The sequence below is a fragment of the Notechis scutatus genome, chromosome 2, assembly GCF_049901735.1.
Source record: "Notechis scutatus isolate UNSWTSFEM ecotype Mainland chromosome 2, rNotScu1.2, whole genome shotgun sequence".
NCBI classification, from domain to species: domain Eukaryota; kingdom Metazoa; phylum Chordata; class Lepidosauria; order Squamata; family Elapidae; genus Notechis; species Notechis scutatus.
Window position 1 is genome coordinate 61,084,743 of NC_142010.1, and position 27,648 is coordinate 61,112,390.

At 41.0% G+C, this 27,648-nt stretch overlaps 2 protein-coding genes and 1 long non-coding RNA gene across 4 annotated transcripts in view; 2 read left to right on the forward strand and 1 right to left on the reverse strand.

The window, feature by feature from the left end:
• LOC148132037 (uncharacterized) overlaps nucleotides 1–6,227 on the forward strand; it is a 48,250-nt gene extending 42,023 nt beyond the window's left edge. Inside the window, exon 7 of the mRNA XM_087954894.1 lies at nucleotides 6,078–6,227. Within this exon, the coding sequence (XP_087811020.1) occupies nucleotides 6,078–6,130 (53 nt within the window). The 3' untranslated portion in view covers nucleotides 6,131–6,227. The remainder of the gene's footprint in view (nucleotides 1–6,077) is intronic.
• A 3,613-nt stretch (nucleotides 6,228–9,840) lies between these two features.
• Nucleotides 9,841–27,648, forward strand: part of PFKFB4 (6-phosphofructo-2-kinase/fructose-2,6-biphosphatase 4) — a 98,374-nt gene continuing 80,566 nt past the window's right edge. Inside the window, exon 1 of one of the 2 annotated variants that reach the window (XM_026680528.2) lies at nucleotides 9,841–10,191. In XM_026680528.2, the coding sequence (XP_026536313.1) occupies nucleotides 10,113–10,191 (79 nt within the window). In that variant the 5' untranslated portion in view covers nucleotides 9,841–10,112. The remainder of the gene's footprint in view (nucleotides 10,192–27,648) is intronic. The other variant, XM_087954897.1, reaches the window with a different exon arrangement.
• LOC148132038 (uncharacterized) overlaps nucleotides 12,928–27,648 on the reverse strand; it is a 51,505-nt gene continuing 36,784 nt past the window's right edge. The window contains exons 3-4 of the long non-coding RNA XR_015747530.1: nucleotides 22,514–22,622; nucleotides 12,928–14,598 (exon numbers count right to left, since the gene is read on the reverse strand). This is a non-coding gene — a long non-coding RNA (uncharacterized LOC148132038). The remainder of the gene's footprint in view (nucleotides 14,599–22,513; nucleotides 22,623–27,648) is intronic.

Here is a 27,648-nt window from a genome sequence, read left to right on the forward strand (position 1 = left end):
GATAGTCAGTTGATCCCCAAGAAATAGTCCAATATTGAAATACTGACTGTATGTTTCCTTTTAATACTGGGACCAGTCAATGAGAAATGTGTGTGGCCTATAATGATTAATTGGATTTGTTCATTTATTATTGATACAAACTTGGAAAACCTCCTACATTTTGACAAACTCACTCTTTTGGATTTTTTAGAGTAAGTAGCTAGGGCAGAAGGCCCAGATTAACTTCCTGGATCTTTAAGGGCTAAAAAAAAAAAAAAAAACCTCCATTAGCACCATTGCATGGCAGTGACTGAAATTATGCATTATGCCAAGTTAGTATTTGCTTTAATTGCAAAGCATTTAATAACATTGGACGGGTGGATACTATACTAAGCCATAAACATGATTGAGGAGTTGTTGAATTCTCTTCCCATAGCAAACTTCAGTGTGAACTAACAAATCGTGATATAGGGCTCTTTTGTAAGGCAGCATAAATGTTTTCTAAATTTGTTTGCTTTTCTCAAAATACTTCACCTTAATTAAATGACTTTGTAAGCCTTACTTACTTCCATTAGACCTAGTTGGTTGCAGATTGTCTGAATCCTTCATTGTATGTCCAGAATTGGATTCTGTTTGTGTCCTGATTCTAATTACATTGTGTTTTAAATTGTTTAACAGTATATCATTTTTTTTTGAATGGCTCTAGTTTTATTCATTTGGTTTGCAAAAACAATTCATGCAATTTCCACTTCTGTTAGTTTAGATCAGGGCTATCAAAGTCTCGGCCAATGGGCCAGATGCATCACACACTGGCCACGCCTACGCCCGATTTAGCAAAGGGGGAAAAAAATGTCTCGATACATCATGTGACACCTCCATGATGATGTGAGTTTGACACCCCTAGTTTAGATAATGAATACTCATCTAACATTCATGTGTAAATTTTATTAATAAGAGAAAAATAGAAACATTCCATTAAAATTGCTAAAGATTTTATATTTCTACGCATGTAACAGTGATGATATTTAATCTACAGTATTTTGGGGCAATTCACCTGTATTTCTTTAGCATGAACAAGTTTATCAAGATTGAGGGAAAAACATATCTCCAACTCCAAGAATCAAAACATCCCCTTCTATAATTTCAATAAATGATTGAAATTATAAAAGGTGAATAGTTTACTGAATATACATTGAATGAGCTGTTGTTATGGTTTTAAACTGAACAAGGGAAAATAAGTTAATTTCCCTACTTTATCTTGATCTGTTTTTCCCAATTTCATAAACTCTTTACAGTCTTCTGGTGAAAAGAAGAAAAGTAGAATATACACCCACAAACACACATTTTTCTTTCCAATAGAAGTTTAAACATTGACCTTGATATTTACATATTTATATTATTTTACAACATACACCTCTTTAAGACCTGCTTTCTCCTTTATTTAAAAAATTTCAGAAAAAAACTTTATTTTCTAAATGTGAATATTTCCTGAGTATATTTTAATTTGATCCATGATGTCAGTTACAATTCAATTTATTCAAAGACCATTTGCTAATCAAATGTTTGATCTTCTGTTTGTTCTGAATAATTTTGGATCTGTTCTGTTAGATTGCGGGAAAGAGACTCGAGACCAGTGTGACTTTTCAGCTCTTTATTTCTTGTTAAGTTCTGTGCTCAACCTCGGAGCCGCGGCAACCCTTCTTATAGGGATTGCTCGCGGCTCGCAGGCAATGACGGCTCTTTCAATCTCCCGCGATCGGCCGGGCCAATCACGGTTGATTCTTAGTGAGCCAATCCCAACAGGTTATTTGGACCAATCACTGTGCAGCGTCTCTGGACCAATCAGAAAAGGGTATTTCGAGTATGTTAATATGGAACATGTTCTATTACAAAGACTCGAGCACTGCCTTAGTGTTCTCTGTTGAATGTACAAAGTCTCCATCATCATTCATAAAGACCTCCAGACAAAATGAAGCAGGCAACCTATGTTTATTTTTCCTTTCTTGGAAACAAATTGTTGAAAATATCATATGTCTCTGTGTTCAGAATATATCTGGAGGGTCATCTGCTAATACTTCTATTATTGTATTCCCAAGCTTTACAGGAAGCCATTTATTATTTTTGTTGAATTAACTGTATTACTTTTAAATTTTAAATTAAGTTTATGTTGTAAAATATGCAATTAGATAGATTGTAGTTTGTGATATAATGTAGAAAGACCATAATCTCTTAACTCTTGCTGGTCTTCAATCATTTTTGTCAAATCAGCTTTATTGCATCTCTTACTATGTTTTGAAAACAAGAAACAGATTTATTCTCAAATGCTTTTTCATGAAACAAGTTAACATAAAAAGATAATATAATATTAAGAACAAAGTACTAACTGAATATATGAAATTCATCAAATATATGCATTTTAATATAAAAATGTAAATGTTTAGCAATGTACCATATTTAAGTAATTACATCTTAACACAGTAAACAGTTCCTTAGGGCACCATTTTAAGATACCAGTTAAAGGTGAATAGTCTTTCAAAATAATCCAATCAGTTAAATGAAAATTTTAAATACAGTAACATCAGTAAAAATGAGATAAACTCAAAAATATAAAATAGGGCCAGGTAAATCTGAGTAGATTCAGTATGAAAATCTGAATAATTTCTCTGTAGAGCAATATTCAACATTTAAGATTATTGAAAGAAATATTTGAATACCATGTACGGGAGCTCCCTCTTCTGGTGCCTAGTATAGTTTCAACAACAATAGACTGTAAATTATAGAATAGGATAAGATAGGATGATAGCCCTTGTAACTAGATTTTCCCCCTTTACTGTGCAGCCTAAAGCTTTCCTGCTTACAAGACATACTTTCAGTTTAGGGCACGTCTACTCCTCTCTCCCATAGCCCCGGCATGTTCTGCTGTACAAGTAGTCCTCGACTTACAACAGTTTGTTTAGTGATCGTTCAAAGTTACAAAGGAACTGAAAAATGTGATTTATGATCATTTTTCAGAGTTATGACCTTTGCTATATCACCATGGTCACATGATCAAAATTCATATACTTATCAACTGATTCATATTGATGATGGTTGCAGTATCCCTGAGTTATGTGACCACCCTTTGCAACCTTCTGACAAGCAACGTCAGCGGAGAAGCCAGATTCACTAACAAGGGGTTATAAACTTATCAGCTGCAGTGATTCACTTAACAAGAAAGGTTGTAAAATGGGCAAAACTCAACTGTCTCACTCAACAACAGAAATTTCAGGTTCAATTGTGGTCATAAGTTGAGGACTATTTATACTTGTGGAGGTGGGAGGTGTGAGTGAAGAATGCTGGGAGTACAGGCCAAGAAAATATATTCCTAGCAGGGTCACCCAAGGCGTGAAGGCCATGCAGCTGTCCAGCTAAAGAAGCAGGCCCCTTTATCAGGCAGCAGTGACACAAGATGTTGGAGGTAGATGATCACTTTAGCAACAATGGCAAAGGAATCTATTCAGTATACTTTATTGCAGGGGTCCCCAACCACCGGTCCGCGGATCGGTACCGCCCGTGGAACAAATCCTACTGGGCCGCTGGTTTGCTGGCGCCATCTTGTTTTGATGAAAGTGCTTCGGTGAGCTTTTCGGGTAGAAAGCTCACCGGAAGCACTTTTCATCAAAACAAGATGGCGGCGCTTCATGCTGGGTGAGCTTTTCCGGTAGAAAGCCATTTCTATCCGGAAAAGCTCACGCTTACGCGCCGCCATCTTGTTTTGATGAAAAAGTTCTTCGGTGAGCTTTCTGCGGAAAAGCTCACCGGAAGCACTTTTTCATCAAAACAAGATGGCGGCGCCCAGCTGATGCTGGTACCGGGCCGCGGCATACCAGCTGATGCCGGTACCGGGCCGCGGCATAAAAAAGGTTGGGGATCACTGCTTTATTGCATAAGGCAATGGTAAACATGTAGTGACAACTAAGAATCTTTCAAAGGTACTAATAGTATTATGACATAGCTATATTAAAGTCTTTGGGATATCTAGTTTCTACTGTTGTCATCCAGGTAAAGAACTTCTGAAGCTGCAAAGACAGAATTAGTGGAAACATGGAATATAAGAATGAACATGGGAAAGCTCAGCTCAAAGAAAGATGAAATGATTACAAATTGGCATCTTAGGCATCAGTGAATTGAGATGGACTTATGATCATGTTCAATTTGGAATTGATAGGAAATGGAGTGGAAACTGGAATGCCAAAGCTGTGTGAGGAGGAAAATGAGGTTGATTGTATGGCTTAGGAAACCAACATGAAGTAGGTGAATGACTTATCAGTTTCTGCTGCTCCCATTATTTCATAGCTAATGCTGTCTTCAAACAATCAATGCCTCTAAACATGGCTATAGAAATCAAATTGATATTATTGCTAAGGGGAGGCGGAAGAGCCGGTTGTGGCATCAAAAACATAGCCAGGTATTGACTGAGGAAAGCCTTTGAGGTCTTCCCCAGGTCTCGCAAGAACAGGCAAGGTATTTGAAGAATTATTTGGAGAACAGTGAAGGTCAGCTGTACGTGCACTATTTGGAGAATGAAGGGCACATGCAAAGTTGGGTGTTTGATTAAAGTTAAAATATATGTTATTTCTGGTAACTATTAATGGATTTTTGCTGATTAGGACAAAATTATGACACTTTAAAATCTATTTATAGATAAAAGATTAGATTTAGGAAGAAAAGATTGTTGTTGTATCAGAGAAAGGGATAACTTACTAAATGTGTATTTGTCATGATGAAGGGGGAAGTAATTTCTTTATATTTTTATTACTTTTTATTTTAAAAAAATTCCCTGGATTTTTTTTTCTTGTCATATTATCCTAGTTTGTATTAGATTTTTTTTATCCTCGTCTCTAAATTTTAATAATTCTTTAACAATTGATCTCCCCCACCCGTGCTTGATGAAGAGTTCTCCTTTGAAATTCATAAGTTTGCAAACTAAATAAGTTTTCCCTCAATGTCACATGGAACAATTCATTCCGTTGATGTTATTTTTAAGTACACTTGATAAATATTCTGAATTTCTAAGTTTTACTATTTAAGTGATCTTGAAATCCTTGAGACTTATGCTAAATGTTTAGGCTACTTTTTATTTTGGGAGAATAAATCATAACCTAGTATATTTTCATTTTAAGAACCAAAGATTTTTGGGACTAATAATGAGAAACTGTTTTTCCCTTTGATCTTGTAGCAGACAAAACAGTAAACTGAGGCCAGATTTGTATGGCTGGTTGCAGGGGTTAAAATAGCTGACGTTCCCTGGTTGTTGTTTTTTTCTGTTCTGAAGATAAAAAGAAAAGTTAGGTAGTGATAAACCTCAGATTGAGTCTTCCTAATCTATATTTCAAGTGAGTAAACTTTTACAAACTGTAATTAAGATACTCTGCCAATCAGTCCCAAAGATTAAATGGCATTAGGTCTAACAACAAACTGGCTGAATACATTGTACAAATACATTTATCACTCCCTAAAAAGGTGGGTCACAACATTTTCTATAGTCAATTTTTTGTCTCTAGTTCTTAAGTGTTGTTTTATATCCCATTAATACTGAAATTGGAATGGGAGTGATAGAAGCAGAGATGAAATTGAAGAACAAGATTAGGGAAGTATCAACAACTGGAAGGGTGAAATATTGACATACCCTAAGAACAGTAACTTTGTAAGTATTGAATTTTGAATGTCAGTTGGAGAAAATATCCCTGAGAGCATCCTATATGTGGGAGGTCATGGCCAACTGCCTAGCTGGAAGCTTATTTGAGAGATTCTATTAGGAGATGAGGACTGCCAGTTTTCATTCAGAGAGACTGCAGTATTGCTGTTTCTAATAATTCCCTACCTGTTGTTTTTGCAGCTCATCTAGTCACTTAAAATTTGTATTCCTTACCTCATAGTCTTTTCACATTTTTGTTTAAGACAAAATTATATACCGAGAATTTACCTTCCAGCCTAAGTATGGATGAGAGTCTAATTCTGTTCTATTCTATTCTTCTCTTTTTAAAAAAATATTTCTAATATTTTAAATAATGGCTTCAGTGAATAAAACTACTTGCATCTTTGATCTTTTCTTGCAGGTAGTGAAGAGTTTCAATCTGACTTGGAGTGTGAAGATGATTGGGATGACTAAAATAGTGCTACCTGCCAGAAGAAGCACTACTTGATCTTTCTATGTTGCATTTATAACTTGACTTTTTAATATGCTAATAAAATGTTTTCTTATTTTTCAAGTACCATAACTGAGTTATTTAAAATACTAATTTAAAATGCCAGAGACTAGAAACAATCTTTTAATATTTTGTCACTTGTATATTTATAGTCCACTTTGATCCCAGGAATCCATTTTGAGCTGGATCTTGTGTAAAATGGAATTGAGTTTTTTGAATTGTGTTTATTACAATATTTCAACTTGTTAAATTTTATAATTGCTTCCATTGTTATCTTTAGATACTATCTTTTAGGTTCTTACATCTTTGGATAAGCCTAACCTGTTCTTCCCTAGTGCCTTGTTCCTATTTTTCATCTCTCTAGGTAAGAGGATAAGGTAGAAATTTGCAAGAGGGCAAAGGGCCTCTAAATCCATGTTCCCCTTTTATAGCAGGTGTTCAGTGATTTTTGGTGGGGATTATAAGAGACTTACCCTATTAGGGTTGGGATCTCAGGACATCTGAAAGATACTAGATTGGTAAAAAGACAAGCTTAACTTAAACTAAATGCTGAAATAATTTGAGTTGGTTTCAGGAAAAGATCATCGCAGCAGTAGCTTCTGGAGATGCATTATAGCAAAGTATGAAATGTAGTGCCACTAATGATATTGTACATGCCTCATTGCTCCATTGCAGCTGCCTAGGCCTATGTCAGCTTCTCCTGCAACTTCTGCTGGCCTTCCAAACTCTCTGCCCCACCCTTATGGTCCTAATATGTTGGGCATGGCTGGATCAGTCATGCTTTGGAAGAACATGTCACTGTGGCAAGAAGTGGAAATTATGGAAGCTTTAATATGGCAAAGAACGCCATTTCATTATTTCTGCCATTGTATCTAGACTTTGAGAATTGTAGAATACATTAAGATGACTTTGTGGCTTGTCAGACTTGTTAATAAATTTATTTCAATGCTATACATATTTATATTAATAGGGAAAGAACATTCCAGTACTTTATTAGAACAGACAAAAAAATGATAAAATGTACAGGTTGTAAACGGGTAATTAGAATCAATTTGGGCAATGAGTTTGAAATGTGCTCTGCAGGAACATCCATCCGCAATTGTTTTGAGCATATTTGGAAAAATACAAATGAAAGAGGTTTGGTCAGAACATAAAACATGCAGGTGGAAGACAAATTGATTTAGCTGAAAATAATTTGTCAAGCCCAAATAATAAATCATGTAGTTGCCCCCCACAAAATGGCTATTTTGTAAAAGGCAAACCAGGGAAGCTCAAAAATGCATAAACAGACAAATCTATACTTTTATTCTCTTCTTTGCCTCTGAAGATACCCTCATTTTCATTCCTACAATGTTCTCTCTCATCCCCCAAGTAGCCATGGTTTTTTTTTCAGAAAAATGGGCACATTTCAGAAAAAAGCATTGTTCCCATCATTTTTATTGTCCAAGAATGCATGCATGCCAATTCAGATATGAAAAACAGTACGTTTGGAGCATCAGGGTTATAAGAAATTCACAGGAAGTTCTAACACACCCAGAACTTGCATTTTTAAAATCATACTCATTCTCTCTCTCTTACACATGCATACACACTTTGGGGCACTGGGCTGAAAATTGAGAGACTTAATTCTAGTTCCATCTAGGCACAAAGAAATCTGGCTGATTTATGGCCACTCACTCTCGGTTCTAGGAAAAAGGCAACGACAAAACGATTTTGAAAATCTTGCCAAGAAAAATGAAATGTTTATTTGATTTGTCAATCGCTTACAAGATAATAGGTATAAGTATAAACATGAGTAAGAATACAGAAAATAGGTAAGATTAAATGGGGACATTAGGACAGGGGCGGGAGGCAGATGGTGCACTTATGCACGCCCCTTACAGACCTCTTAGGAATGGGGTGAGGTCAATAGTGGATAGTTTGAGGTTAAAGGAGTAAGGGTTAGAGGATGTAACAACAGAGTCAGGTAGTGCATTCCAGGCATTGATCACTCTGTTGCTGAAGTCGTACTTTCTGCAATCAAGTTTGGAGCGGTTAACATTGAGTTTGTATCTGTTGTGTGCTCTTGTATTGTTGCGGTTGAAGCTGAAGTAGTCATTGACTGGTAGGACATTGTAGCAGATAATTTTATGTACTACACTTAAGTCCAACCATAGGCTGTGTAGTTCAAGATTGTCCAAGCCCAAAATTTCAAGTCTGGTGATGTAAGGGTATTCTGTTGTGAGCAGAGGAGTGTAGTACTCTTCTCGAAAAATACTTCTGGACTCGCTCAATTGTATTGTTGCCAGGAATACAGATACGTGTTTGTGTGCGTGTACACACATGACCATATGCAAATGGAGAAGTATGTCCTCCATCAGTTGTCAACAACAGGTTAGCAGAAATCTGATCTAAATGGCTTTTTTTGTCATGAACATTAAAACATAATTTGCTGGCAGGCTTAAGAGTTGGACTCTGTCGTTTTGACTTCTCATTACCTATCTCAACATATAAAAATAATTTTATGAAAATCTTATTCAGTTTAAAATAATTCTATATTCTATTACTATAAGAAACCCTTCAAGATAAATATTAACCTTGGAATAGTGTTTTTAATTAACATGCATTTCCCCATTAGCTCAGTGCTCAAATGTTTTTTTAAGCACCTACTTAAGTATGGCTGTATTCCAGATTTCATCTAGTTGGATTTCCACCAAAGAACAACCTGCTCTTGTAATACTTCCTTGCTAATGATTAGGTAAAAACCCATTTTTCTAGTTTGTCTTGGACACTACCTTGTAACTATTGCAGTGACACTTCTGTGATTCAGTGCTGTGCTCCCTACAGTAGGGAAATTTTAACCCCCCCCTCCCCCAGATATGTCGGTTACTCAGAAGGTAATTGATGGTTTCATGTAAGGATTCGAGTTTTATATACCTCCTGCAGAGAAGGGTCCCCTTTAAGAATGTTGCCCTTGACAGAAGTGTGGTGATGGTTTCGTTTCAGCTAGATGTTTTCTTTTAGAAGCCTGAAAAGTCTCCTTATACCGGATCAGATCATTGGTCCATTACCTCAGCATTGTTCACACTGATTGGGAGACTCTCCAGAAAAAAATCAGATTTATGTTTTTCCACCCCCCAGCTTGCCCAAGCATCACTTTGGAATCGGGGTCTTCCAGCATGCAAAGCAGGTTCTTTTATCGTCGGAGCACATGCATTTCCAGTTTGGAACATTCTGATCTAATCTTTGCAGATATATCATAAAAACCTACGCGAGACTCCGCCGGGCTGTGTTGCGTGCGCACATGCGCATCCCTATCACAAGGGGTTCGAAGCTGATACCTCCCCACGCTTGTTTAGCCCACTGTTGGGTTGTAACATGTAGCAAAAAAGCCCACATCGGTTGCCTCGGCTGGGAGGAATGCGGAAACGCTGGAAACGGCCCTTTTAAAGCATTGAATAACACCGACACGCGTATGAAGGAGAGATTCACGTATGAATAGGCTTGTGGTTGCCCCCCACGGGAGGCAAAAGATAAACGAACCCGGGACACCGGCTGCTCTTCCTCCTAGCGACACCCGAGTCGTTTTGAGACGGAAAAAGCCAGCGAGGGTGGCAGCAGTTCTCCCCGCCTGTTTCTCCGCCCCCCTTGCCGTTTCTCGCCAACCCGCTTGCACCAGCGGTTGGAGTGCGCACGCCCCCCTTCTCCGCGGCGAGGAGCGGGAGACCCTCTTGTGGGGCTTTGCGCCCTCAGCAGGAGGCTCCTGCGGCCGCCGCCGATGAGCCTTCCCCGCCAGAGGTCGGCGTTAGCGACCGGGCTGCCTTTTTAGCCGCAGACTTCTATGGGCTCGGGCTGAGCGTGCCTGCGGCGGTCACCTTTTGCTCTGCCGTCTTTCCTCCGGTGGGGCAACCGAGGCTGCCGGCGCAGCGCCGAGGAGCGGGTGGCTACAGCTCAGCCGCGGCACGGATGTCGGTCTCCAGGTGCTGCAGAGGCGGAGGAGACGGCGGTAAACCTGAGCGCCTTTTGCAAGGCCGAGCTTGGAAAGGTAAGGCGGCGGGACGCGGGAATCCGCCGGTGACCTGGCTATGAACGTGTAAAGTACAAGCGCCCCGGAGGGGGCAAGGCAAGCCTCACGTACACGCAAGCCGCCACCGCGGGGCAAGAGTGGCGGATTCCCGCCTCCTTCAGGCTGCGGCGGAGAGTGCCGCTGGTCGTTGCTATTTTTGACTCGCTTTCTTGCTCTCTCTCCGGCTAAAAAGGGTGATTTACAACCTGCGCTCACTGCTTTTTCTTGCTCGGCCTCGCCCAGAGGAAGCCAGGAGAAGGGTGGGGGCTATTTCCCTGTTGTTTTGCTGGTTTTGGCTTTCCCGCGGCCGGACTCAGCGCAGTAACCGCGTTGGCGTTGCTCCCTTCGATGTGGCCAGCTTCGGCTCTTAACTCCTCCTGGGGTGACCGCCGCTCTCCTTAACTCTTCGGCTTTGTAGCTAACAAATCGGCTGCTACCGCCAAAAATTCTTCGTTCTGGAGCTCCAAGGCTTTATTTAGGCTTTGAGAAGCTTCCGGCCCTCTTTCCCTTTACCCCCTTCCTGCTGCTTTTTATTTACGTTGGCCTCTTCTTCTGTTGTATTTACTACACATACCTCTCCAAGAAACCGCTTGGTGGCTTCTTAAGAATCGCCCCTGACCCCTCAAATACACTGTTATTCAAGATGTGGTTAATTTTGTAATGAACACAGGTACATCTGACAGGGAGATGTATTGAGAAGCAGACTACTGTTTTTCCTCTTCCCAGCTTTGTAAGGGCACGTTGTAGATATTGATTGATAACAGAGTGTGCCACTCTGCATATGTTTATGACCCCTTTTATCTTTGTGTCGCCATGCACAGAGTACTTTCAAAGTAGATTCGTGGGGGGAATGCAGGATGAAAGATTCGGTTATTTGCAGCTTTCGAATGGCTTTCACAGAGATGGGTTGGAAAGAGATTGTCAGAGAAGAAAGGGTTAACTCTTGCTCATTGCTCTTTTAGATTACATGAACTGAATTCTTGCTTATGGGAGCTTTTAACATTAAGGACTTGCCTCATTCCTCTAATACTGTTTGGAGACATGGGGGCTCCCACATTAGGAGAGAATGGGAGAGTTTCTGTATTCACAAAGAAGTGAGACCAATTGCGATTAAAGAGCAGTGTTTTTCAAGCTTGGCAATTGGAAGATGGGTGGAGAATTGTGGCTGGGGGATTCTGGGAGATGAAGTCCACCTTCAAGTTGCCAAGCTTGAGAAACACTGCTATAGAGAGTGATAGTGGCCTGTTCCATCCAGGAAATAAATAGCACTGAAGATTGTGAAATTTTGCCTCTGGGGGAAAAAACTGTTTTGTTTTCCAGGTTGATCTTTTTACCAATCCAACAATAAAATTTGTCAAACTAACCAGATTTTTTTTTTTGTACTAGTTGCTATGAGACTGTCAACTATAGATGAGTCCATGCATGTTGTATTTCCTTGGCAGTAATGGGTTATTACTCTGAATTGCGTGTTACAACTGCATTGTTCACTGATGGCTCAACTGTCGGGGTTAATTTATGCTCTTTTTATACATAAAATATTATAAAGAAAATAGAAGAAGGTACCAGACAAAGATACTATTACAGTATAATCGGTATACTCCTTTTATCACTTGTACCAGTATTAATATGCCTCTGCTTGGCATTACAATCCTTTCATACAAACAACTCTCTAATCTCCATGTCAGTTATTTTGGTTTAAGCTAGAAAGCAATTATTAGTTGCGGTTTATAGGAATATACTGAGTGTATAGGAGTATTCATGTTCATATAAATACAGTTGTCATATTTTGTAAGTTATGCACTACATACTCATAGATATCTTATTCAAACTCAAGGACACAGGTTGAAAATAAAAGAGTCAGGCTAACATAGTCGAAAGATGGCACTTGCCTCCGTAAGTTACAGCAGTAGCTGCTAATTTAGCTTCAAAGATAGCATTGCACAAAGTTGAGGAGGATAAGCTACTAATAATTATTAGATGATTCTGTATAGGAATAATATTGGAGCTGGTGTATCTCTATTAGTTACTGGTGAGATTGAGTAAGAAGATGGTATATTCACATATCCTGGTTGCATGTGGAGGCATGTCACTGGTACTTATAAATTTGTTTATAAATGGTGTGATGGGATTAAATACTGCAATCATTGTAAATGTATATAATTAAATTTGGTAGATATTTTGGAGATCAATTGATTTTTCTATGAAGTGGGCCAATCAAGGGCCCCTCAATACAATAAATGAATTTTAAATTAAAGTATATGAAATTATTTGAAATGAGACTTAAGGGAATTCTGGAAGTAATGTTTTAGAAATTTATACAGGAATAATAGTGATGTGTTGAAAAATGGAATTTAAATGAATTGTCTGAGAAGACAGAATGAAAAAACAAAGCCAGATTTTTGCTCTTTAGTAATCATTTTAAAATGTGTGTGTGTGTATGTGTGTATATGTATGTGTCTGCATATATATATGTATATGTATTTATAAACAAACGTCATGATTTAAAGGTAGAAAATGATAAAGTAAATAGGTTTAATTTGTTTATTATAATTATAAATATGCTATTAACATTAAAATGTCTTTGTACTTCTTTAATAATTTGACTCTTAAGTGGCTCACAAGTAAAACTATTGTTAAAATCCAAAAAAAGTTAATCATAATGCAACCACAAACTATTAAATTGTGTCATAATATATTCCTAACAGTAGTAATTCATAGTACTAGTGTCCTTATTCATCCCAATTTTATTTAGCTTTAAATTCATCCCAATTTAACCTATTTTTATTGACCCTTAGTTCCCTAATGCTATTTCAAAATCAGGAAAACAAAGTTTTCTAAATATCAGGAGCAAAGAGGTAGATATTTATATCTGGTGGTAAAATATTCTACACAAGAGACTTGCTGCAAATAATACACACCTCTGACTTATCTCCTTGGTACACACTTTATGTGGATGCTCTGGATAGAATATTCAGACTGATAAACACCCAGGCCCCAATCATATAGGACTTCCGAAAGATTATACAGGTAATCCTCAATTTACAATCATGTTAGTGACTCTTCGAAGTTACAACCGCCCTGAAAAAAGTGGCTCGTGACCAGTTTTCACCCTTATGATTGTTGCAGCATCCCCATGGTCACGTGATCAAAACTTGGACAGTTGTTATTTATGATAATTCACAGCTGGCTTCCGACAAAAGTCAAAGGGGAAGTCAGATTTGCTTAACAACTGCAATGATTCACTTAACAACTGTGGCAAAAATAATTGAATCGCAACTTATTTAACTGCTTTGCTTAACAACTGAAATTTTGGGCTCAGTTGTGATCATAAGTTGACAACTACCTGTAACCAGCTCTCTGAACTGTACCCAGAAATATACTGGCAGCTTGTGCAATTCCCCTAGAGCTTGTTTGTAAGTAGCTCAAATCAATCTCTCTCTGAAAAGGAGGAGATGGGATGTTTTAAATTTGACTGGCTAGCTGTCTGTCTGGTTGGCTAGATAGGCAGGCAGGCAAACAACTTACTCTGGCCAGCGCACAGCTTCTAAGATGTATTTGACATTAAAACAATAGAAATAAAATTAAAAAAAAATCATAATAAAAGAAAACCAGAGTTCATTTGAGGATTGAAACTCATTCATCCTCAGGAGGGATAGTTATAGCCAACTGGCTCCCATGGCTTGATGAAACAACTAGGTTGTCTAAAGACCAGGAAGAAGAGGATATTTGAATATGGGGTGTGTGTGTGTAACAATATGTGGGAATGACCTTGGTGGGCAGGGAAAAGCCACAGCCAGGACAATGGGAGGATAAGAGGCACTTTAGCCCAAAGAAGGAATGTGGGTATGGCAAACAATTCTGAATGGACCCTCCCCTAGTTTCTTGGACTATTAAGGCAATGGGGGACAAATGTTGTTTCAGACTTGCAAGATTTGTTCATGTAATCTTACAAATGAATAGAAATCATTCTTCTGAGTATGCTACTTGTCTGGACTACTTTTTAAATTAATTTATTACTTTCAATTGCTACTGATAAATCATGCTTATGTGCATCTGAAGATGGCAGTTTTCTATCAAGGGGATACTTAAAGAGCCTGATGTATCTTATTGGGCAGGTAGATATTGCTGGAAAAAAGAACGTCCCACAGATACCCAAGCTCTGAGCCTTAAGGGATTTTAAATACAGCAACCAGCATTTTGCATTCTACTTTGAAGCCAATTAGTAACCATTAAAGTTTTCGGAATAGACAGATCACGTGGGTATTTCAAGGTGCGCTCATAATTACTTGAACTGTTGCAGTCTGGATCAGCTGTAGTTCTAAATACTCTTCAAGGAAATGCCCAAGTAGAATTCACAGTCGTTGAATTACCAGGTGAAATTTCCTGCTTCAGAAGAAGAAATTGTACACTAGCCAACGTTAAATAAAGACCCTCATAGCCTCAGAATCTACCTGTTATTTAAGGACAAGTGTGGTCTCTAGGAGAATCCTTAACTTTACACATATAGAATTGAAGGTTGGATATTGATTGTAATAAGAGTAGTGTGAAAACAAATGGAATGCTTAAAGAATGGGTGAACATTAATGATGAAATAGGTAAAGGTTGTGTGAGGTCACTTGACTGTTTGTTTATAGATAGGTATAAGAAATATGTATGATAATATTAAAAGAGTTAGGATGTAAAGATATGTATTTTTCTATGCAGATGAGAGGCTGTGTTATTGACAAAGAACGCAAATGAGTCATAGAGAACGTTAGTCTATGTGATGCAAGAAGGAATGTGATTCTGAAAATGAATGTATCAAAGGCCAAAATAGGTGAGCAGGCTGTGGAAAATGGAGTGGAGTGAATCATTGTTTATAAATGGTGAAATAAGTAGAATGCAAGTAGGTGTATTTATATCCCCTAATAGAATGTTTACTACAAGAAGAAAAACAAAGAAACTTTAACTCATGCAAAGTCTAGTAAAAAGATGGTAGGGAGTAGATCGTCTACTCTATTACATCTTGGTTGTATATATTCAGCAAATGATTTGAAGTTAAGGTGAACAATGAGGGGGGGGGAATTTCTGATGGTTTCAAACAGTTCAGGATTTGCAAGGAGTCTGAAAACAACTAATGATGTTAAATGTAGGAAGTAATGCAAGTAATGCAGTTTGGCATACACCACATTCACATACTCCAAACATCATATACATTACACATCAATAATCAGCTGACAGTGTATCATCTGGAAAAAAGATTTTGGAGTCGCAGAATGCTAGAATAATTAAGATAGGAAAGAACTAATGATTGACTTTCTTAGGAAGTTTCTTATGCTCGAACTTAAATTATACCCACACCTTTTCCTTAGAAGAGAAATGAAAATTAATTCTAAGAAATGGTAAGGTTCAATAGGAAAAAGAAAACATTTAAAAAGAAACAAAATGATTTTAAAAGAGACTGGAGAAATTTATGAAGGATTGGTCTGTTAGTATTTATTTGTCTTAATGTCTCTTTTATTCCTTCTGGAAGCACTGGCAGCCTATCCGAACAGCCAGGTGCTAAGAAGCAGTAATGGAAGAAGGTGGTCATCCTCTGGTCCTGTTTTGAGTTTTCTTAATTTATTTGATTAGCCGTACTGGCAAAATGTTTTGTTTTGGCTGTGAGGCTGATATGGCTAGGCTCTACTTCAGTTCTTAGGATTCTCTTGTTTTGTTTTGTTTTTAATTTACATATAAGTGGTATCTGTGCAGGAATTTACTTATTTTATATAGCCACTCACTTCACTTTGTCCTTGGGATAGATAAAATGCAGCCTTTTTATGGAAACAAACCTAATTAAATCAGTTCCATCCTATTTTTTGTACTGACTCACCAGAGAGAAAGAATTCTATAAATCAAGTGAAGAAGTATATAATTAATATAATCCATGGCTATTGTTTTTCCATTTTTAATCCACTACTAGTAATGTTTTACTATTTGCAAATATAAATATGGAAGGAATAGGTGGTTTATTTTGCCCTCTCTGATTTGCCAATGCATCTTCTAAACTAGCATATCGAGTATTATGATACATTTTTCCCAAAGTGTACAGTATGATTTTCTTTTTTAAATGTAAGATGCTCATCGTGTCTTAGGTATGTTTTGGAAGATTAGGAGCTGCACCCCTTACTGAAGGTTTAATTAACGTAAATTACACTTTCAATATTTTCAGTTTAGAGAATAGTATTTCATAGTTAATTTGGATGATAAGAGTTTAAGAAAGCTATCATCTGCAGTTTAATGGTTCAAACTTGAAGAAACATGTCCAGTTGTTGAGAAAGAAGTGAGATCCATTAAAATGGTATTGAATCTGAATATGTGTGAGATGTAATGATGGCTTTAATTTTTCATATAATATCACTATATTCCTTTCCTATCTATTCCTTTCTAGCTGCTAAATGCTGCTGGCCCTGTTTTTTTCTTCTGTCTTTTGGCAGTGAAGGTTTACTTTTTTTAATTGTTGGAATTTTGATATCGGCATATATGGGTGAGACATTTAGGTAAACAATTAAAAAAAGCAGAAATAGGTGGTCTCCTTTTCCATTCATCTGGGACATGATCTTCATATAGTCTACATCTGCCTAATAATAAGACTAATCTGCCGTTGACAATTCTATCATAGCTGTTATGTTTCCATGAGTTCAATTTCTCAAATTATTTATAGACCTGTTCTGTTGTAAATTATGTAGTACCTTTAGTAATGGAGAAAACTTTCTCTGGGAATGGCTCAGTTTGAGTCAGCATACTGATTGGAAAAAATCCAGAAATATCCAAGATATTCTTAACCATTATTTCTTGCATCTTTTGAAAAGCAATGCTAACATGCTAATATAAGAAGTGTGTTATGCTGAAAACATTTTACTATGGATAATATAAGGCATAACAGATATAACAAATGTTTTTAAATTGCAATTTAAATCAGGGATAGGCTGGTGCATCATGTTTTTGACTTCCCCAAGAAGGAGTATATGTTTCAATCTTAACTATGGTTGAGGATGTGCTTGTCCTAATATTAAGCATATTTAAAGGCTAACAATAAATTGAAGCCAGGTAAGAAAGATTACAGGTAGTTCTCGACTTACAACAGTTCATTTAGTGACAGTTCATAGTTAAAAAGGCTCTGAAAAAAATGAGTTATGGGTTTTCACACTTTTGACCATTGCAGCATCTTCCGCGGTCACGTAATCAAAATTCAGACAGTTGGCGACTCATATGCATGATGGTTGCAGTGTCCTGGGGTCATGTGATTGCCTTTTACAATCTTCCAACAAGCAAAGTCAGTAGAGAAGCCAGATTCACTTAACAACCATGTTACTAACTTAACAACTGCAGTGATTCACTTAATAACTGTAACAAGAATGGTCATAGAATGGGGCAAAATTCACTTAACTGTTTTGCTTAACAACAGAAATTTGGTGCTCAATTGTGGTCACATGATAAGGACAATCTATACTTAAATAAATTGCCTCTATCCATCTATTCCTTACTTTCTAATGAATAGTTTGTGGATTAGTGAAGGGAAGAATGGAGAATCTCTGCATAGGCTGTAGGAAAGTATAAAATATTCCAATTATGAACTGTCTTCACATATGAAGAATCTATTCCAACCTTACCAAAAATAGTCCAATCCTGAAACATCTGTTTCAAATTCAAAACAAGGCTGTTTTGATGTCAGAACACTTCTGGATTATTTGAAAAGTAAGATCTAGTTTCTAGTAAGATAAACAACTGTTTCAAACTCAAAACAGAATATTTTATACATTTTGTGCATCTGTAATGGGCAATATATGATCACAAAGATTCATTGGCCTGTTCCCAATCTTATAACAGTAGTTAAAATTGGCATAGTTAATAAGTATCTTATTCAAGATATATTTCCCCAGTGAGCTGTTCAGAGCATTGAGGCCAGGGTAATGCTTCCGTCTTGCTGTTCAATACGCTGAGCAAAGTTCTGACAACCCGCCTCCTTGACACTTGTACGCAGTTTTTGCTCAGTCTGTTCAATCTAGATGTGTTCTTTGGCTAGGATTCTTGGAATGCTACTGATTTCACCATTTAGACCATCTGTGGTGAGAGTGCAGTCCTCAGGGCATATCACAATTCCCCCTGGCTATTTAAATTTTTTAAAAAAATTAACCAACATTAATTTACCAACTGGCCATCGGTTGCAGCAGGCCCATTAAGAATGGGCCGCAGCGGCGCAATGAGCCAGAACTTGATTTCGCTGCAAAAGCCTCTTTCAGCTGTCAAGAGGCAAGGCTTAAATAACTACCTCAACGAGAAGCGTGTTGGCGCAATTTCGCTAATTGGCGCTGAATTTTTTTCTTTTGAGCTTTTCTTTTGACTTTGCTAGCCCGCACCAAGGCCTCCTTTGACAGCTGGCACCATTTTGGAATTGGATTTTTTGCGCTGAGGCTTTTGACAGCTGGTGCCATTTTGGTATCATGCCAAGCTGTTTTGGACAGAAAAGCCTTCATTTGGAATCTACCTTTACTACTGAGGCCCTTTTGACAGCTGGCATCACCTCGACAGCTCGATAGCTAGTGCTGAGGCTTTTTGGCAGACAGCGTTACTTTGAACCTTGGCAGTTTGCACCGAGGCTTTTTGACAGCCAGTGCCATCTTGGCAACTTGACAGTTTGCACCCAGGTCTTTGACAGCCTGCACTTTTAAAACTGTTTGACAGCTAGGCAACTTATCAGGACGCTCTACTGGCTGAGGGTTAATTTTAAGTCCCTCAGTTGTGGTCAAGACAGCTTCCAGGCCATTTTTCCTTTTTTTGCCCACAGCTGTTATCAGCAGTTTGTTGCCCTCATACAGCAGCCAAGGGCTTGAATAATTATATCAGGAGTCACTGCCCACACTCCGGAGCAGACTCCCCTGCATGCCAACCAGTCTATTAACCACACCCCACTTGGAAACACAGGTGTGCAATGGAAGGAGAGGGCTCCCTTGGTTCCAGTGAGCTAGGATCCAGAGTATCAGCCAGAAGAGCGATGACTAAGACCAAGGCCAAGAGGCCAAGGCCTCTTCTTCCAGAAAGGCCTCCAAGGCAGTGGAGAAGGATGAGAAACGGGGCTAGAAGACACTGGAGAAACAGCTGGAGAAAAGCCTTCGGGAGGCTGAAAAAAACCGGACAACCAGCCTCCCCAGCAGCTGCGGTACCTCCTTCCCGTACCTTTGCAGCCCCTCCTTTGGACCTGTTGGTCTCTAATGGGCAGAGACAATCTGAAAGCCCAACTGTGGTCACCAAGGGGAGCACCTGAGGCCCCCTACCTCAGGCCCCTGTGGCAGTTGTTAGCAGCAAAACTGCTCCAAATTTACTATTTCCTCTCATGCTGACCACAGATCAGGTGGAACAACAATCTAAGAGATCAAGGTTAACGCCTGAGGCTACCTTCACCCCAACTGCAGGGGGGCTCTGCCTAGAGGAATTTCTACCTCCTGACATGCCCATCCTTTGGGAACTGTGATGAGCATCCAGCCCTACCCAGATGACTGGGTCTGGGTCTGGTCCTGGTCAAGAACCAAGAGAGCAATCATGTGAAGGGAGAACAATAGTGTAACCTACCACTTCGACTTTGCCAAAACTGGGGACAAGTGTCAAGGAGGCGGGTCCTCAGAACTTTGCTCAGCCTATCAAATAGCAAGACGGAAGCATTATCATGGCCTGGATGCTTGTCAGAGCTCCTAGAGAATGGGTGTATCAGGTAAGAACCAACACCCCTTCTCAGATTTTTCAGGGGAAGGCGAGACCCAGTTTGGTCTAATGGTTAAGGCACTAAGCTAGAAAACCAGATACCATAGCTATGAAAGTTGGCTAAGTGACTTTGGGCTAGTAACCCCCTGAGCCCACCCCACCTCACAGTGTTGTTGTGGGGAAAATAGGAGGAGGAATATGTTCACTACCTTGAGTTATTTTTAAAAGTAATAAAGGCAGGATATAATAAAAATATAGTCCACTTATTTATACTAGAACCAGTAAATTAGCTACATACCCTACAGTCATGCATGTAATTAGATATTGGCCTATTATTTTTATCTCTCTCTTTAAAATAACTAAACAAAGTAAGTTATTTTACAGAGATTTGAGCCCTAATGATTTCATGATCCAATATATCAAACTGATGGAAGGAAGCATTGCCCTTAGAAGTTATACAATTTTTCCCTTGAGATAATGTACTGTATAAATTTTTAATACTGTAGTTTGATATCTTTGTTGATATCACTATGAAAATTGAAATTCTGCCAATAAATGAACATTTTACATCTATTTTTATATCCTTTGGACTAAAGGTATATACATTTTTCTTTCAGTAGAGCACGGAATCCCAAAATTGTTTGTTTCTCCAGAGTAATATAAAAAAGCAATCTGATCTAATTCAAGGTAAATTTGGAAGCCTACATAAGAAGAAAATAGTTTCCAAAATAACCATTATTAATGGGAGTGTGTATTAGCCATTTCTTAAATATGTAATTTAAAAATTTAGACTGCATTAAATATGATTTCCTTATAGGGTACATAGCTGAGACTCTTTGGAAATTTAAACTTGTAGATATGGCATTTATCTCTATGTTTTTGCCTTACTTTTGCAACTTTTATTATATTTGTTCTTACACTGTTTTTATTTTACTTATATAATTATGAATGACAATTGTGTCAATATGAAATGTATGTATGTATGTATGTATGTATGTATGTTATTTAGGTTTCTTCGGGTATTTTCCCATGTCTTATATTTGTGCTTTTATTATAGCGACGTTTGGCAGAATCTCATCTGCCATCCTCAGGCTTGTGAACCCAATACACAAGTCTGAGGATGGCAGATGAGATTCTGCCAAACGTCGCTATAATAAAAGCACAAATATTAAGACCTGGGAAAATACCGAGAAACCTAAATACCATACATATAAATACCCTCGAAAACATAAGAAAACAAATATATACATATACATATACACACATATATATACATATACATACACACACACACACACACACACACACATATATATATATATGTATATGTATATGTATATGTATATGTATATGTATATGTATATATATATATATATATATATAGAGAGAGAGAGAGAGAGAGAGACAGAGACAGAGACAGACATATACATACACATATTCTAATAAACCAAAACATTTTGTATGTTAAATTATTGCTAGTGTAGCATAGGTATTTTGTGCTATATGTGTATCTAAATATGATGGGATAGGAATAGAAAAAAAATCCACATATTTGCTTCTGTAAATGTTAACTTTTCAAAACCAATTATATAATTTCTGGAATTGTAAGCTCCAGAAAGATATACCGTATTTATCGGCGTATAACACGCACAGGCGTATAACACGCATCTTCATTTTAAGGGGGAAATTTCAGGAAAAAAATTTAAAAAATTCTGCCTGCCTGCCTTAGTTTCTGGTTGTTTGGGAGCAGCTTCGGCTGAGAATAATAACTATTCGCCTCTTTTACTCAGCCGAAGCTGTTCCGATTCAACCATTAACGAAGGCAGGCAGGCAGGCAGAACGGAGCACTGCGGGCGGGCGGGCGGGCGGGCGGGGTGGGGGGTGGGGAGAGGCGACAGGAAAAGCCCCCCGCTTCTTTGAAGCAGTTTCTTCCTGTGCTAGTGGAGGAGCGAGAGAGCGACTGAGAGAGCTGACCCAGAGAGAAGGACAGGCTTCGGTTGCTTCCTCCCTCCCCTTCTTTCATTTGTGTCCTTGATCCCGATCCCAGCAGCATTCACCGAAGGCTTCTTAACATTATATCGGCGTATAACACGCATACATCATTTGCCCCCTATTTTCAGGGGGAAAAAAGTGCGTGTTATACGCCGATAAATACTGTAGATGGCAATTGAAAGATACGTTTTAGCTGCATAAAATAGAAACTGTGGGTGATCATTAAAAAGATATGGATGAAGAGTACAGAACTTTCCACATTTTTTTCAGTTGTACTCTTGATATTTAGAATTATTCTAAATTTGTGTTAAAAAATTTTGAGGGTTCTTTATGTTTCTAAATTCAACAGACTTCTTTCAAAGTAATTGTTTGATTTTTTTGGAGGGAATTTTCATCAGGTTCAATCTGTCTGTCAAATACTACTGGAAAAAAACAATGAATAATTGTTAATCAGTGTAAAACTATTGAGTAAAGAACTAGTTATTTCATGTTTTCTAAACATTGAAAAACAATTGGAGAATGCTTCTTTGTGAATCCTAACCCTGAAAAGTTAAAAATTTGCAAGTATATATTATTAGTGATTACAAACCTGTTTAATTAGCACAATCTTGCAAAGTATTTGTCGTGATCATTTTGTATCTTGATTATTACGAAGTAGGGTCACTTAAGACTCATTCATACGTTAAAGCCTTCTGAGCCTGGTGAAATAAGATGAATCAGTATCCGTGAAGGTTTATGCATCACATGCCATTGTTTTGGTAAAGTATGATTTGTGTTAACCCAGGGCAATTATTTCTTGACATTTTTGAGTTAGGTAATGTGTTTTAAGGCTATTCTCCCTCGAGCCGCTCGGAGCATCCAGACTGTGGGATGTGCTTCTGAGTCCTCTTCTTTCAGGCTGAGCTTTGGGCGAGAAACGCTCCGCCCCTCCCACGTGGCATCGCGCAGCGTCTCCCCCAGTCTTTTGCTCAGCCTCGAAGAATCAGGCTGCGTTTCAAAGAGCTCCTTGGCTGTTTCATTGAATCCTCCGTCCTAATAAGGTTTGCTTCCTTCCTCCTCCTGCGCAAAGGGTCAGGACTCAAGGAAATTTCTTCCCTGTCCTCAGGGCGAGTTGCGGGCTCGCAGCGCCTTCAGCGCGACGCCCCCCCTTATCAGATCGTGTCGCTGCCTGCGCGTTGCCTGTGGCACGCGCTCCTCCGCTGGATTCCCCCCACCCTAAACGCCAACCGGGAGGGCTATCGCCCCTAAGGCTTTAGGAGCGCCGAGCTGACCGGCCAAGCCTTCCTTTTCTTTCCGTCCCGGCGCCCAGGCAGTTCAGCTCGCGGACGCCATTTTGCTCCACCTCGTGGCCGGGCGCTGAAAGTTTCTTTTTATTTAATATTCAGCTGCGGTGAATTAAATCTCCAGGCCTAGGGTTAAAGCCTAGCTGCCCATTGAACTGCCTGGCTAGTCTTGGTTAGTGCTTGTTGGCCTCCCGCAGCCCTTTTCGGGCGAAGTTGCAGCCTCCCCCTCCGGTTTTTTCTTCTGTTGTCTGGAGGCTGGCTGCCAGAGGCCTCCTATTCAACTCTAGGCCTCAGGCGTTATTCGACTGATTCGGCACTGAGAGATATACATCCAAGGAAATAACTATAATAGAATTTATATTTGATCCAAATACAAAAGGAATAATAACAAAAAAGAAATAATTTTTTTGGTACAGCAATTTTTCTCTTAAGATGTTGGATATATCGGAGTACCTGTATATTCAGCTGATATAAAGAATATAAAAAGCACTACAGAAAGGAACAAAACAGGATTACATAGCTATATATATATATATATATATTTCTGTTATCTCTGTACAAGTAAAATTCCAAAAGGGGAGCGGGCCAGCCTCATCCTCACCCGGCCTTATCCAGGCCTGATCTGGGCGAGCCAACCGCCCTTATTAATCTCTATTGTTCAATATGGCAGACGACAATTCCTCTAAACGTCCTTCATTGAAGGCCAAGGCAAAGTCCCACTATTTGCGCAAGCAGAACAAGGAACCTAAGGGCTCTAGAAAGGACAAGGAACCTTCCAAGGCCTCTCAACATGACGCCTTAAGGCGCCACAAGGCGTTAGAAAAAGAGTTCGACAGGCGTTCAAGGGAGTCCCGCTCTGAACCGTCTCTACCTCCTCCTCCACCCCTACCTCTATTCAACCTCCCCCCCAGGCCTTTCTTCCCTACCTAGGCGCAGTTCGCCCCAGGGTCTCCCGACCCCGGTCCTACGATGAGTCTGACACCCGAAGCCACTTTTACACCCACGGCTGCTGGTCTGCGCCAGGACGAACCTTCTACATCTGAGGTGCCACCTCACATCAGGGCTTGGATGGAATCAGCCATCCGCCAGAGTGTTATAGAGGAACTACAGCACATGTCCAGATCAGGCTTCTCTCCTCGAGTCTCCGAGCACGACTCCTTGTCTATCAGATCCCTTCCACAACCGGTCCCCCGGTTGCTCAGGTACTCTCTCAGAGGGACAGCCCTCCTCCGGTTGGGGCCCAGGTTGAGGAGGAAGGGGACTTTAGGGATTTCGAGGAGGAGGATTCCCAGATGGGATCCTCCCGCTACAGTGAACCTCCCTTAGAGACTGACATCATGGAGGGGAGATGTCCGAGGGCGAGGGCACTTGACTGACCAACCCTCCTTTGGGGGCTCTTCAAACCACACATGTTCAAGTCCCTCCTTCTTAAGGCCAAGAATGTCTCGGGCCTTCTTTCCCAGGCCCCTGCTGACCTCCCCCCATCCCAGAGGGCCCAGAAGATTCCATTTTCACCCAACCAGTGGTTGAAGCTGAGGTCATCCCTTCCCCCCATATTCGTAGATCTGGTAGCGAAGCAACTATCCTCCACAGGGACCCCTCCCACACCCTCTAGCCAAGACAAGAGGTTCTTTAATCTCGATTCGGCACTGTCCAGCCTCCTGAACATTCCAGAGGTCGATGACCCTATTGTGGGTCTAGCTTCCTCCTCTACACCTAGTGAGGCCCTAGAGGCCTTGAAACCTGAGGATAAGCGGGTGGAGCTGGCCCTGCGCAGGGCCCACCTATCCGACGCCTGGGCCATTAAGTCAGCTACCGCCGCTCTTTTTTCACTAGGTCCTCTATCCGCTGGCTACGTCAGCTCAGGGAACACGTCCCTGCTTCCAACCTGAGGGCGCACCAGGACATTGCGAAGCTAGTGGCTGCAGCCGAGTTCTCGGCTGACGCCACTTACCAGTCGGTGAAATTCTCTTCCAGGGCCATCACGTCCCACGTCACGGCTCGTCGCCTGCTATGGCTCAAACACTGGCAGGCGGACGTAAAGAATAAGGTCAAGCTGGCCACTGCCCCTATTACAGGAGACAAACTGTTTGGCCCGGCCCTTGAACCCCTGCTGGTCGAGGGTGCAGCAAGAGGAAGTACTTGCCTTCCCTTCTTGAAGATCGGAGACCAGGGGCTCTCAGCCCTTCGGAGGAGCTTTCCCGCCCTTTCTACCAACCCCCTTCCCGCCCAGATTCCCCCGACCCCCTTCCTTCCGATCCCAGGATCGCACGGACTCAGGCGACAGGACCAGGCGAGGGATGGTTATAAGAGACCCTTTCGGGTACGGGAGGAAGGCCCTACCGCAGAAGGTAGAGCCTCCTTCTCCCTCCCCATTGGTGGCCGCCTCCGCCACTTCGCCGCCCAATGGGACAAATCCACTTCCGATGCATGGGTTAGAGACACAATAAGGTTTGGTCTCGCCCTCGAGTTCAAATCCACTCCCCTGATCGTTTCTTCCCATCCCCTCCTCAGGGGATCCCACCAAACGTGCATTAATGGAGGCAGCCATCCATCACCTGCTTGATATTCAGGCCATTCAACCTGTCCCTCCGGCTCAGAGAGGAAAGGGATTTTACTCCCATCTCTTTGTCGTGCCCAAACATTCTGGGGCTGGAGAGCCATCCTAGACCTGAAACGGCTCAACCGTCACCTTATCCAGCGCAAATTCAAAATGCACACCTTGCAATCCATTCTCCTAGGCACCAGGCGGGGAGACTGGCTGTCCTCCATAGATCTCTCTGAGGCATACCTTCATATTCCTATCAGGCCCTCTCATCACAAATTCCTTAGGTTCTGTTATAATGGCCTTCACTATCAATACGTGGCCCTACCCTTTGGGCTGGCCTCGGCCCCAGGACCTTCACCAAGGTCCTGGCGGCCCTGGCGGCCCACCTCAGGACCATTCCTGTCCGCCTCCACTGCTACTTGGACGATATCCTTATCCTGTCCCCGTCCAAGTCCCAGGCAGTCAGGGATACCAGGGTCACCCTTTCCGCCCACGGGCACACGGGTTTCTAGTCAATTGGCAAAAGAGCCAACTTACCCTTCCACCCGAATCAACCACCTGGGTGCCATAATTGATTCGGTCTCAGAGAGAGTTTTTCTCTCCCCAGAGAGGTTTCTTAGCATTCAAACCCTGGTCAAACAAATTAGACGTTCTAGGAGGGTGGCCTTGCTTGACCTCTCTAGATTGTTGGGAAAAATGGTGTCATGCATCTCTATTATTCCCTGGGCCCGCTTACACAGCAGGCCCCTCCAGTGGTTCCTGCTCCCGTTCCAAAGATCCGGAAGAAGCAACTCGAAGATCAGAGTCAAGGTCCCTCCAAAGGTCCTCATGTCTCTTCTCTGGTGGACCAATCCCGCCATCAACAGAGGCCACCTCTTTGCGGAGCCTCAAAGACTCACCGTCACTACCGGCGCAAGTCTATCCGGTTGGGCGCTCATCTCAACTCACTCTCGGCGCAAGGCAAATGGTCGCCGACCGAACAAAGATGCAGCATCAACTGGCTAGAGCTCCATGCCGTCCATCTGGCTCTGCGCTGCTTCCCCAGATCCGCAGTCGCCATGTTCTCGTTCTCACAGACAACGTCACGGCCAAGGCCCATATCAACAGGCAAGGGGCACCCAGTCAATTCAACTGATGAGGGAAGCCTAGCGCCTTTGCCGCTGGGCAGAGGCCAACCTCCTATCACTAAAAGCCGAACACATCTCCGGGATAGACAATACCCAGGCGGACTGGCTGAGCAGGGCCACGGTGGACCAAGCAGAATGGCGACTTCATCCATCCCTGTTCGAGGAAGCGTCCAGGATATTCGGCCTTCCAGTGGTGGATCTGTTCGCTTCCCCATCCAACACACAACTTCCACGGTTTTTCTCCCGGTATCCGTCTCACGGGCGGAGAACCACAATGCTCTGCGCTGCCCATGGCCCCCAGGGCTCCTATATGCCTTCCCTCCGCTCCCGCTAGTGCCCAGAGTCATTCAGAAACTCATTCAGGAGAGGGCAGTCCTTCTCCTGGTGGCTCCCTATTGGCCCAGGCGACCGTGGTTTGCGGACCTCCGCAACCTATCGGTAGCGCCCCCATGGCGGATCCCCGGACAGGGTCTCCCTCTCTCAGGGGCCCCTTCTACATCCGGAGCCTCAATGGCTACAGTTAGCCGTCTGGAAGTTGAGCGAATCCGTCTGACTAGCGAGAACCTATCAAGCCATGTCATCGACACTATTTTGGCCGCCAGGCGACCCTCCACTACACGAATTTATGATGCCACTTGGAAGGGGTTCTGCAAGTGGTGTAGTGGGTCCCAGGTTGACCCTCTCTCTCCCTCCGTGGCTCAGATTCTGGAATTTCTTCAGGAAGGCCTTCGCAAGGGGCTTGCACCTAACACCCTGAGACGACAAG